The sequence below is a fragment of the Aedes aegypti genome, chromosome 1, assembly GCF_002204515.2.
Source record: "Aedes aegypti strain LVP_AGWG chromosome 1, AaegL5.0 Primary Assembly, whole genome shotgun sequence".
Lineage (NCBI taxonomy): Eukaryota > Metazoa > Arthropoda > Insecta > Diptera > Culicidae > Aedes > Aedes aegypti.
Window position 1 is genome coordinate 258,517,464 of NC_035107.1, and position 14,120 is coordinate 258,531,583.

The following is a 14,120-nucleotide window of genomic DNA, read 5'->3' on the forward strand; positions in this document are numbered from 1 at the left end:
AACAATTGTGGAAACCATGGAGATAGCTAAGAAGTAGGAAAGGAGAGGAAACCGTTATTACCGCTTTCAACTAAGATGGAAAGCAATCGCCGTTTCGTTGCATAGCATGAGAGAACCTGAGTACATCTGCCAGATTCTGAAGAGCAATTTGCAGAACCGGTTACTGATATACGAAACAGGTCAAGGAGTAAATAGTGCTCCAATAACGACAGGCGTTCCTCAGGGCTCTATGCTCGGCCCTCTGCGGAATAATATGTATGATGGTGTCCTGAAATGGAATTTTCCCAGAGACATAAAGATTGTTGGCTTTGCGGACGATGTGGTGCTAGTGGTAGTCGGTGAATCAAGAGAGGAGGTGGAGGCACTCGACACCGAGACAATTGACGGTTCATTCCAAACCTGTCGACGTGGACGAATAGGAAGCATGGAAAGGTGAACTTCTACCTGACACAGTTCCTATCAGGTTATGGCTGTTTCAGGAAGACTCTCCATAGATTCGGGCACACAGAGTTAGTGTGGCAACTCAGTGTGGCCCAGTTTGCCCAAACATCGAGGAGACACCGCAACATGTAGTTTTTGAGTTTCCTAGATTCGAGGAAGTGCGGAACGAAATGTTCGGAAAGAGATACTGAGATTTAAACCCCGCCAACACCGTGCTAAGAACACGTAAGTACATGGCACGCGGTGAACAGAGCGATAACGCAAATACTGTTGTCGCTGCATCAAAAATGGTGAGAAGATCAGAGGGCGTCGAGCCGTGATCAGAGTAGGCTAGATCCTCCGTCAGGGACCAGGCCGAGTAGTTCGAGCGTCTTGTAGTATCGGTGATGGGTTGTCAAGGCGCCTGCGAACCGGAAGTCTTTTTCCACTGGGATTGCAGGACTGACCTTGGCATCTGCCCGGTCAGCTATTGAGTAGCCTAAGTCTACCGTCGGGGACTAGCTGAGTAGGTCGCGAAAATGCACCGGCAAATAATCGTTGGGATGCCTGTGTACCGGAAGCTTCTCTCCATCGGAATCACAGGACCGATCTCTACATCATGCCGGACTAAAGGAGTAGATCGCGTAGTTGAACTGGCAAATGGTCGTCGAGGCGCCTGTGAACCGGATGTTTCCCTCTATCGCAATTGCAGGACTGACCTCGGCATTTGCTCGGATAGCATCGGTTCGGGACATCCTGCACCGTCGGGAAAATCTTCGAGGAGTAGGATAGATCCATCGCCGGGGACTTTTCTGAGTAGACCGTAGCGATACACCGGCTTGAATTGTTGGAGCGCCAGTTAACCGGAAGCCATCCTTCAACTGGAATCGCTGGGTAGACTTCGGCCAAAGACAAATTAAAGACCTTCATGTCCCTTGCAGTTGCCCAAAGTTTTATGGCTCATAAGGTAATCTAGAATGCCGTGAAAAGTGTACTGCAATCTGTCAAACTTGGGTACCTTTTGCACTACTGCCAAACATACTTGTTCCTGATTTATTGTTTGTCCTATGCTCAAAACACACTTAACAAATTTAGGCAAGACATGAACTATTTTACTGTTTCCAATGGGCCCAACCAGCATGTTGGGCATGTTAATCTCATAAGCAACGTGTAATCACGTACATGGGAACATTCAAGACCAAAGATGATGGACACTGCTCCTCCATATATTTCCCAAAACTATTTTCTAACATACCATCACTCTTCTTCATCTCTTCTTTCGCAGATCCCCATCGTGCCGACTATCATCAACACCGACGGCAACATCGTGGAGAACGACGATGACTTCCTGGTTCCATCGTCGCCACCCCGAAGGCTCAGCCGCAGCAGTATAGACCTGCGAGACTTAGAATACAAGAACGAAACCAAGATCAAACCGTCGGACAGCGTGGGTTCGATCTTTCCGCTGCAGTACGAGAACAACCTGCGCTACTCGGGCAGCGAGCCAATTCACGTCAAAGAAAACCAACAGCGGAGGCCTTCGCGGAAGGAAAGCTTCAAGCAGATCAACTTCTTCCAGCCGTTCTTCTCGAAGAACAGTCTGCTCAAGTCGTACATCAAGGGCGGCAGCTGCAAGGGCGATAACGAAGCAAGCAATCTCAACAATAGCAATAACCGGACGGCTTCCGAGAAGAAGCTGAACAACAAGAACAATGACAATCGGTCCAGCAACAACATAATCGATCTGATCAACGTGACGTCGTCGCTAAACAAGGACAGCTCCGCGGCGGAGAAGGAAGTTAACACGCACAAGCGGCACCAGATTGCGGCCAGCGAGTCGGATTTTCTGACCATGATTCAGAAGCAAAGGTGCCAACGGCTGGGCTTGGGGAAGAACAATGCCAGCTTGAAGAAAAGTAGCAATAAGGATAGATCCAAAGATGATGAACTGATCTATGCGTTAAGCGATTCGGACTTCACGGCTGCATTCCAAGGAGATGAATCAATTTTGAAGAGTTTAAAAAATTTAAAGGCATGTGCCGAGAAGAAAGACGATATTTTTAAGATAGTGTTGAATGGTGATAGTGGAACGGCAGCTACAACGGCAACGTCCGGCTTGAACGATACCCCGGATATCCTAATCGGTTGTTTTGACCACGGGTTCAGCGGAGCCAGACCACTGAGTCCTACCAGTCCCAAAGAGGTTGTGTCCGTTTGTGCAGAGGAAAGCCTCCTCATCAAATCTTTCAATCTCAAAGTTGTGAATAGTAGTAGTAATATGGCTAACCAAAGTAGCACAGTTAGTGATAGTAATCTAAGTCACGCCGAAGGTAGCTTCGTGATGGACCTGATATCTGCAATCGCATCGGCGGGATCTCCACCGCACTCTGCGGGACTGCTTCCGGAAGCAATCTCGCGGGAAAACGATCGCCGCCGAAATTGTGATAAACCACCACCACCTAGCGGTAACAACGTGGACAGTCTGAAACCGTTGGCGACATTGACCGATTCAGGCAGTCCGGTAAACGTCCTGAGCGAAGCATCCACCATATCTCTAGACCTAGTGGCGATGAGTCCGAGCACAAAACTACAAGTTCCTAGCTCTACCGGGGGAACCGGTCTGCAGCCGCCATCCGGTGGTCCAACAAACGAGGACAGTGTCAACCCGGTGGACCATCCGGTCGATCCGGGACAAGTCGTAAACAATCCCGACATCATAATCGAAAATATCCGAAACGACAGCTTAAGCAATCAGCAGCAGCAGACATCGGTGACAGGGACGATTACGATGACGGTTACGACGACGACGACGACAGCAGCGACTCCGATGATGCCACCGTCGATTATGACTCCGTCGCCGATTCACCACCCGGGTCTGCAGCGCAAACGGCAATCGTCCACCGTCACGTACAACATTAACGTGATTAACTTTAGCGATAATCCCGATGATGACAGCAGCTATCAGATGAACAATCGCAGCAGCGAACAGCGGATGGGCGGTGGTGCCGGGATGGGAACCGGTGCCGGTGCGAGATCCAACAGCTCAACGAGTGAGTATCGATAAATCGGTGTTCTGACGCGCCGGGATGAGCTGCAGCTCCAGTGAGCTGTGTGATTTTTCTTTATGAACATAGAACGAGCTATCTGTTTTCGATTTCCGGTGTGTTTAGATGTGTTTCCTGTTGATTTTGGTTTTGATCCCACTTTTCACAGTTTAAAATACTACCCCCTGTTCATTCGTATACTGTACTTTATATCCAATGCTGATGCTTGTCTGTAGCACCCATAGTTGAATTTAATGTGTGGTATTTTTTATCATTTTTAGTTTTGCGGTAAAATGGACACAGATCATTCGATGTAGGAAGTTTGGATATCGCTCAGACATGTTTCGAACTTTTAAAGTTGATTTCAGTATTCACCGTATATACATTCAGGAAAGAAAAAAAATAAAACACTAGTCTTATTTTAATCTCACAAAGCAAAAAATAAATTGCAGCATCACATCATTTTTGAGACACGTACCAATTCCGTCTCAAATATAGCGTGCAACTGCATCCTTTAACCCTTTGCCTGCGTTCTAGGATTAATATAATCCCAGAGTACTTTGACGGGCTGTGTTATTTTGTTAGTAAATCGATTAGTGGATTTTTCTCTACTTTGGTGTATTTCATACATGGATTTTTTTCAAATAGTTTTCTAGCATATTTTCCTTGAAAACAGTGCTTTCTCTGTACATGATGACCCCAAATTAAAACCGCGTTAACTTTACAAAGTCTGAACGAATATTAAGATTTTTCTATTGTTTTGCAAAAGAAATTTAGTTTACTCTATATAAAAATTATAACTCAATTCATAACACAGAAAGACATATAACAGAAAGACAGTTCAGAAATCGTTTCTATCAACTAGATACCCCAATCAGCAGCTGCAACTCTCTTTATTTAAACCAGCACCTCGTTCAAGCCATCTCCCGTCCAGACTCCTGGCCAGGCTCTACCCTTTCGTCGAGGACATGTCTCCTCGTCCAGGTGCTTCCTCGTGGACTAGGCCCATAACCTATTGAAAAGCTAGTCCGCCAAGTCCACGCAGATCCTAGCGAGGGTAGCCCATCCACAACTGATTGAAAATCATATAGAAAGACAATTCAGAAGTTGTTTCTATCCACTACTGACTGAAATCTCAATCAGCAGCTGAAACTCTCTTTATTCAATTCAACATCATTCACAAATATCATACCTCTCTCAAGGAATCTTCCTTACTATTACCTACAACGACGCATGCTTCCCAACCGACATTTTTTTACCTGAAGTGCGACTCAACCTCGATTCCAAAAAAAAATCACCACTACACCTTAAATTCTTCCTGAGATTCTACCAGGAATTTTATCAAAAATTCCTCTAGAAATTTATCCACAGATTCAACCGGAAAATCCTCCAGGCATATCTGCAGGTAGCATTCAGCCAAAGATTCCTCCAAAGGTTCCTTTATAAATTATTCAGGATTTCTTCCACTGATTCCTTCAAAGATCAATCCAAAAAAAAATCCTCAAGCAATTTCTTCAGGATGCACTCCAAGGCTGCCTCTACGAATTTTTCTAGAGATTGGTATAACAATTTCTTCGAAAATTCCTTCAGGAATTCCTCTAGAAGTTAGTTCCAAGTACTTCATCACTAGACTGGCCCTTAAACAAAAAAGTTGTAAAATTCTACGGGGCACCACCTAGATATGTGCCTCAGGGTAAGAAAAAAGCTCTCTCAAAATTTCAACTCATTTGGTTGCTCCCCCAGCTGGCGCATTCAATTCAAAGTTTGTATGGAATATTCGTCTCAAACATATTGAAAATTCACTTGTGATCACTGTTTCGTCTCGTACACTAGTTAATCGCGTTCAATTGAGCCCAGAATGACAAATTCACTAGTTGATACGCTAATGAACATAGTTGCGGAAGGTTGTATCTGGATTTAAGCTCATTTTCATTAAGCTTTCAGTTGTTGAAAGTTAGGCTTAGATCAGCACTCCCGTACAATCACACATGTGCATGCACCTTGTGCCGCAGCTCGCCCAGCGTCATAGGTGGCTATGATGCGCTTAGTGGCTGCCACCCAGCTAAGTTGAAGGAATACTATGCAATATTGCAAATCTACTTCAAATAGTTAAAACACCAACTTTATCAATTTTAATGATCATACAACCTTCTGCAATATTGTTTGCTATAGTATCAAGTAGTGTTTTTGACAGTCTGGGTTCAATTGGACGCGATCAACAATTTTCCTGACTCAAACAGGAGATGATGTGCTGTTTCCTATATGTTGGAGCTGAAAATCCCATATTACCTTCAATTCAATTGCGCCAGCTCATGGAACGACCAAATGAGCTGAAACTTTCAGGAAGTCTTCCTCTAACCCTAAAGAATAATCCTGGTGGGTGCCCCGTGGAATTATACAACTTTATTTTTCTCCCATACTAAGGTGGGCCAGTCTATTCATCACGCATTACCCAGGAATCACATCACGAACTCTTTCAGATACTTCTCAAGGGATTCCGCAAGAAATTCATCATCAGAAATTCCCCCGAGGATTTCAGTGTTCCTCCTTAAATTCCACTAGAAGTTGCTTCAGAACTTCCACCAGGAATTTCTCCAGCGATTTTTTGGGATTTCTGCAGGAATTATTTCAAGGATCCAACTAAATTTTCTCCAAGGATTAATAAGAAAATTATCCATCAATTCCTTTCAGTAATTCTTGAAGGATTTGTTTCCAAGTAATTTCCTCAGAAAGTCATAGTGGAAATTCTTCAGGGATTACTTATAAGTTCTCTTAGAGATATACTAAGGAATTTCTCGAGGAAATTGTCTGCGAATTTCTCCAGTGATTTCTATGGTGATTCCTTCAAGGATTTCTCAAGAAATTGTCCAGATGTTTCCTGACGAATTCAATCTGAAGGCATTTAGAGAAATGCTTTGTTTAATCCTTTGAGTAATTATTAGTTAATTCCCTGGAGGAATTTCTGATAAATCTGAAGAGAAATGTCTTTTATGGTAATACTTGTGGCAAATTCTGATGGATTTTTTTGTGGTAGAAATTCTAGCGAATCTCTGGTAATATTCTCAGTGTTAACCCTAGAAAAACTCCTGGTGAAATGCCTTTAAAAACAATGAAAGAGAATTAAAATTGTATACACATGTACTGACAAAGGTCGTCGAAAATGGAAGATTTGGCTTTCCGGTAAATGTTTTTTTCTGGGTAATGGTGCATTCCGGTTAATGGTTTTTCCGGGTAATGGTACATTCCGGTAAATGGTCTTCCGGTAAATTGCATTCCGGGTAATGTTATTCCGGGTAATGGTATAGAATCCCTTGGAGGAACTCCTTATGCAATCCATAAAGGAAATCCTGAGTCATTTCCATGAGATGCTCCTGATATAAACTCTGGAGGAATTCCAGGTGGAATTTCTGAAGGAACTGATGGAATTAATTGTACCAGTTGTTATAAAGGTCATGCTATATGTATACTCAAATTTGAAAACTACGGTGAAATACCTAAACACTGTATATTTAGATCAACACTCTTTATTATCTATTAACACAGCAGGTCAAATTCAGCATTTTGAGGAGGCAGTCCAAAGAAATATTTTTTTTAAATCTGATGGTTTACCGAAAACTTTGTAACAAATTATTTTTCATCATTATTACCTCATCCAGCTAAAGGTCAATGGAACAAAGAGTAAAACAACATTTGTATCGGCCTAAATAGAGCTTGAAAAACTCCATTTACACGTTTGACATTAAAAGGAATAAAACTGAAATGTATAGGTGTACCGATAGGTTTCGATGTTATAATCTTTTGCATTTTCCGAGATGACTTTGTAATGGTCATGAGGGTAATCCGTCTGAAAATTTTGAGGCATTTGAATCAGGTCTTTCTCTTTGATAATCTTTGAGAAGAGTGTCAGTAATTCTGCAGAGTTCATTGAAATTTATTAGGATTTATTTTCAAGCAGAAGGGCAGAAAAACAGAAGGATAAAAGGATTGAAAAAGACCAGGGCAAAAGGCAGAAGAACTGAAGATCAGAGGGACAGAAGAACAGAAGGGCAGAAGGACAAAAAGACAGAAGGACTAAAGGGTAGAAGGGCAGAATTACAGAAGAGCGGAATGAAAAACGGACAGAGCAGAAAGACAGAAGGACAGAAGGGCAGAAAATAGAAGGACAGATGAATATAAGGGCAGAAGGAGAGAAGAATAGAAGAAAGAAGGACAGAAAGACAGAAGGAGAAAAGATCAGAAGAACAGAAGAACAGAAGGACAGAAAGGCAGAAGGATGGAAGAATAAAACGACATAAGAACAGAAGAGCAAAAGAACAGAAGGATAGAAGAAGAGAAAGATAGAAGGACAAAAGGACAGACGGACAGAAGAACAGTAGTACAGCAGGACAGAAGGACAATAGGTCAAATTTTAAATAAAATTATATTCCACTGCAATTTTTAGTGATGTACGAGTGTTTGCATAATATTGGAAAACCACAATACGCGGTATTTACTTTGCTATAAATAGAAACCCAAGAATTTACATATTTAACTCCCTATTGAAGGAGCATTGTTGCATAGAATGATCTGTTTTCATTTACAACCCGAAATGAATCCTTTGTCCCAGCTCATATATTCCCATGCTCGTATTTATTCGAGCGTAGCATAATACTGTTTGCCAATCCCAAGAGCACGTGTGTCAGTTATCAACGATATTGATGTGTATTTTCATCTCAACAACCATCTCATGTGCTTCATCTCAATTGAATGTTTCACGTATTGTTCACAAACTATCTCAGAGTACTGTTTCATGTCACAAACTGCTTTTGGTTTTCTTCTCTGGCTCACTGATTATCATCCGTTTTCCTATAATGTTGTTCAAAACCTGTCATTCTTGTTTAAAAAAGAAAAACATTCACACCTATTTAACTCCATCATCATCACCACTCCATAACCACTGCATTTACTCTAACAACAGAAACTATTCTCTAGAACAAGAACTATGCATCACTATATCCCTATCATCAGTTTACGAGTACAAGCACCAACTTGTCCTGCATCCCCTACCTCTAGCCCACTTTTTGTTTCAATGGCAACAAAAAGCGAACTTGTAAGCTGCCAGAATTGAACCATTTTTTTAGTTTGCCACAGTACTCCACTGTTCACCCCTTGCCTCCCCAAACTAACAGCAGGAACACCTTGTATAGGGGAGCGTCATCGATCGACAATTGGTTCCCTTTCCATGTAGAAACCCTTTGCTTGGTGTGTGTTGGCAGTATATGTTGATGTTGATAGATGGTTCACCACCGGGTTGATGTGAAAATGTAAAACTTGCGCCCGGAACAGGTGTGGTTTTCGCCGTAAAATGTCCGATGTCGTTGATAGTGGATGGCACTTGCTAGGTTCCATCGCCCGAGAGCTATTTCGGCGTGACACCATCATTGACCATTATCGACAGGTCGCTTTGTAACATAGAAGGTTTTCAAATTTTATCGGTTAGTTGAGAAACACTTTCCTCAGTAATAGGTTTTGGAAGAATATAAATGAAAAAAAACTACTACTGTTTTAAATTGAGAGTTTCCAGAGGAAACATTTGGAAAAAAAGAAATAACGACAAAATGACTCAATAACATTTGCATGAAGTGCTTCAAAAAATAAGTCCATTTTGATTAAAATTAAAATAAGAAGAAGATAATCTATAGAATTTATCAATTTTTTAACCTATAGAATTTATCAATTTTTTTAACCTTTTTTCAAGCTTATGACTTTTTTTTTAATATATTTGAAAATTAAATTTGACTTAGCCTTGATTTATCTCTGAAATACATAGAAGTACAGGAGGACAGAAGGACAGATGGCCAACAAAAAGCATAAAGACAGAAGGACAGAAGGACAGAAGGACAGAAGAGTAGAAGGATAGAAAGACAGAAGGACAGAATGACAGAAGGACAGAAGGACAGAAGGACAGAAGGACAGAAGGACAGAAGGACAGAAGGACAGAAGGACAGAAGAGTAGAAGGATAGAAAGACAGAAGGACAGAATGACAGAAGGACAGAAGGACAGAAGGACAGAAGGACAGAAGGACAGAAGGACAGAAGGACAGAAGGACAGAAGAGTAGAAGGATAGAAAGACAGAAGGACAGAATGACAGAAGGACAGAAGGACAGAAGGACAGAAGGATACTGAGAAATGAGACTAAAATTATATCTGCTAATTTTTTTTCGCATCACTGACTATAACATTACCTGTATTGTTTGAAGAAAGATGAAATCTGATCGAAATGATTCAAATTTTGATAAAATATGATCCCAGAAATAAAATTCAGGACTATAAATTTTATACTCCTCCCTCTTGTAGCCACTATCAAACCAAGAAAATAACATATCGGATTACCTAAGCAAATAATTTGAGCTAACCCCCTGCGATCCAATCCTAAGTAACCACAGATTACCAAAACGTTTCGCCTCGTATTCCCTCGAAGCAAAGCTTTGATCATCCAACTTCATACTGTGCTTCGCTTCGTCGTAATTTTGCATACATAATTAGCAGTGGTTATCATTTTCCGCTCATTCCCGACCACAGTCGGGCCCCTCCTCTCCTCTTGGAGTGTTTTTTCTGCCTTCCGGTCTGTCAACATGCTCCCACCTCGGTTGACTTTCGCAATTATTTATGCCTTAACACCCCAAAGTTGCCAAGCGAGAAGCCCCATGTTGTGCCGTTCGGAGCACGAAGGCGGATCACTGTATCTCAGGGGTAGGGAAAATGAGATTTTCTCATTTGGGGGTTTTGGGTTGTTCGACGTTTCATATATGATGAGCGTTGAGATTTTGTCGGTTGCGACGAATCGGGTAATTGGATTTGATTTAATAATCAAAATTTTCAAATGATATCAGTTTTTTCATGTTTTCGAAGGGAAGAGGCTGTCCATGAACCACGTGGATTTTGTTTGATTTACCAAACTACCCGAGGAGGAACAAATAACTCCCCAATAACTTATGCATACCATATTTTGGTATCATACCAAAAGTAGGTATTGTTCAGTTGTCAATACCTCAATTTGGTTTTATAATGGTATTGAAAAACATCTTTTAAACATTTAAAAATACTTCATTGAGGTATTGATCAGCTATTGAAGTCTGCTGGAGGTATTGACAAATTTCACTTTTATATGAAAATCAATCAAGTATTATTGAGGTATTACAATACCTGATCCTATTATCCATTTGGTGTTAGTAGAATATGCTTGAGATATTATTTGAGGTATTTTACCTCTTATGCAGGGCTCATTCATACCTCGTTCAGGTTGTAAGTATTGGAAATTATCTGGTATGGAATACCTTAGTTTGGTATTCAGAAGTTAATTTCTTCTGCTCGGGTATGCACGCGCAATTTTTTGAAGTTCGCGGTCTTTGGCCAAACCCCGTCCCCCATAAATGATCATATGGTTTATGGACAGCTCCTAACTTGATTTTTTTTAATCTTTTTCTTTCTGACATTATGCCCCAACTGGAACAGAGCCTGCTTTTCAGCTTAGTGTTCTTATGAGTACTTCTACAGTTAATAACTGAGAGCTTTCATTTGCGATCGACCATTTCTGCATGTGTATATCGTGTTGCAGGTACGATGATACTTTATGCCCTGGAAAGTCGAGAAAATTTCCTTCACTAAAAAATCCTAGACCGGTGGGATTCGAACCCACGACTCTTAACACGAACTTGCATCCGCAAGAAGGGGTTGAACAAGTTTCAATCTCATTTTACAAATAGCTGTCAAAGATTGTTTTCATACAAGAGATATGATGTACCGAATCAACAACTTTTCACTTCATAGCCTAGTCCATAGTTGGAACTCTTCACATCATGATGATTGGTGCTTTGAATTGAGCCAAGATCTTGTCAATGTCAATGTCAGATCATGAAGCAGCATTACACATGACCTTGAACTATAGCCAAGAAAGTAGGATTTCACGGGAAGATGGATGCATTTAGAGCTTGAGAATGAAACTTTTAATGAAAACTGCCATCTACAAAGGTTATTGTTTTTAGTTAGGATTTTAGAATTCAAGAATACACTGATTTTCATTTGAAATCATTGCTGATATCCCTTTTTATAACATAATCATTCAAAATATGTAAGCATTATCATATAAAATATGATAACCACCATATGGAATGACAGCAGTTTTACGTAAATTATGAACAGTATCCTGAACTAGATTCCTATCATTAAAATCAATCGATACGTAGGTATTTGTCCCAAAAGTCGTCAACAATTTGCATAGCTTTATCTGGGTTGTAATTATCGATCTTGTACTAGAACTGATAACTTCGTAGTGCACATTTTTCCCATTACGAACAAATGCAAATCGGTGGTTTTCACCTCGTTGGACACCACTCTTATAAGATATTTTATATGAAAATAGAAAACAAATTGTATGGCGCGTAAGAAATCTCAAACGCCCCCTCCCATAAACCCTTACGTAACTGATAGATAACCCCTTTGACCTTCTTCTTCTGGTACACCGTGTATTCAGACACATATCAGTAACCATTGCGACGAAACGAATACGGGAATGCTGAGTGGAATCAGGCAAACTCACCCGAACTGCTGGGTAGTTCAGGACGGATCACTCTAAGCCCAGTTGAGGTAGCTTTGTCAATGGCAATAACTTCCCTGAGCTTGTAAGCAATTGAAATTGGTCTAAATTTCGATAAACATGAACCGGTTTGAATGACGACGTATACTAAAGTCACTTGAAACAAAAAGGTTATGGTGACTCTTTCGTTTGGAAGGGAAGTAAAGCCGTTGGTCCCGAGATTATGAAGCCCAGGGATTGGAATTTTGTTAGTAAATATACCAAAAATATGTATCTTTCCACTTAACTAAATCTGCGTTCTAGACCACAGAGCCTTAAGTGATTTCTATACAAATTGTCAATGGTGTGTTTTAAGCATCCAAATCTTTTCAAACGTAGTAGAGATCATGTTTATTGTAATTGACATGATTTAAGCATAGAGGAGCAACAATTTCAAAACTTGTATCGATCTAGTTATTATTAAACCAACAAATCCAATGCATTTTTAACTGTTTATCCATTTTTTTCTCACTTGTTGATGAACAGGGGTTATTATTTCAAAATTACTTTTTAAATTCAACAATTTGTTCATGAATTTTGTTAAAAGTTTAAAATTTGAATTTATATACTTACATTAACTTAAAAATATAACTCATCGGATTTATGAAAACTTATATTATAGGAATTTACAGTGTAGTAAAGTAGATCTACCGTAGATTTGCCCTCTGAAGTTTAAACAAAAAAGTTGAGTAAAGAATTTGCGTTTGTAAAAATTTACGTCCGAATTTACTATAATTTCTGTGCATAGAGAGTGGACCAAGAGCCAAAAAGTAAAGAACTAATTGATCACTGCATTTTTTTCATGTTGATTACAAAGTCTTATAGAAGATTTTGGTATTTATATGGTGTCTAAATAAAATATCTATTCGATTTTTTTTTATTTTGATCGGTCCTCAAGATCCTCACTTGGTCCATTCGGACTGAACGGTTTGGAAATTTCAGGACTGGAAAAAAAGTTCTTGTAGAAATCCACACAAACAAGATTTTTTCAGGTCAGTTACTGATACGGGATAGCGCATATAGTTTCTTCAAGGATTCCTATGATAGATTCCATCTGGGATTCCAGCAACATTTCTTTCACAAATAACTCCAGAATTTCTACAGGCATGTCTAAAATAGTTTTCCAAAGTATTTCTTAAGGGAATCACAAATTCCCCTAGAAAATGTTTCTGGATTCTATTAAAAAATCTTCAAGGTTTTTTTTTATTTACTCCTCCAGTTTTATGAGTTTTTCATAAACATTTGTTGTAGAGTATTCATCCAGGGACAAAAAATCCCGGAGCGTTGACATCCCTAGAATCCAGGACTTCCCATTGAAGGTAAAATTTGATGAAAACCACTAAAATCCAATTCAAAATAATGACATTTTTTATCAGACACAGGATTTGTTCGGCATTAAAAAGCATCATAAAGAAAAGAGACTTAAAAAGTAGTAAGTTATTCTAATAAAAAAAACTTAATACAAATTAATAAAGAAATATATATCTATTTAAATGGTTGCAAAAAAAAAAATCTTTCCGGGATTAGTCATTTTTATAACTCTAGACTGAGAAAGACAATTTTAATGTACACCTAATTCCTTATTTTTCAATAATAGACTATTGATATGATTTTAGTATGATAGTACATTCAATGATTTCAAAAAGTTTTTTTTATTCTTCTTCAAAAGTTTTTTTATTCTTATGAAATCTGATAATTTTTCGAATTCCCTGGAACGAATGGTTTTAATATTGTGACTGGAATGTTCATTATATTTTCATTTATGTTATGCTGAATTTGCAAAAATGGCCAACATATCCGTGGTGAGGCAACGTAAGTTTTTATTTTTGAGTAATTACTTCATTTGAAAAGCTATGCACAGAATATAATTAGTTTGGACTTTTTTTTTAAATTTCGCTAGTTATTTTTCCAATTTTTGACAAATTGAATGTAAAAACATTGAATAGTTGAGTTTGTTTTTCATTTATCAATGAAAGTACTAGTGTTAATGAAAATATAAGAAATCCCAGGAATTCTCGTGATAAGCTTCAATTTTTGTCCC

General features: G+C 39.4%; 1 protein-coding gene across 5 annotated transcripts in view; it reads left to right on the top strand.

Moving 5' to 3' along the window:
- LOC5567281 (putative uncharacterized protein DDB_G0277255) overlaps positions 1 to 14,120 on the top strand; it is a 470,679-nt gene that overhangs the window by 410,335 nt on the left and 46,224 nt on the right. For all 5 annotated transcript variants that reach the window (XM_021837646.1, XM_021837645.1, XM_021837643.1 and 2 more), the window contains exon 8: positions 1,706 to 3,470. In XM_021837646.1, the coding sequence (XP_021693338.1) occupies positions 1,706 to 3,470 (1,765 nt within the window). The remainder of the gene's footprint in view (positions 1 to 1,705; positions 3,471 to 14,120) is intronic.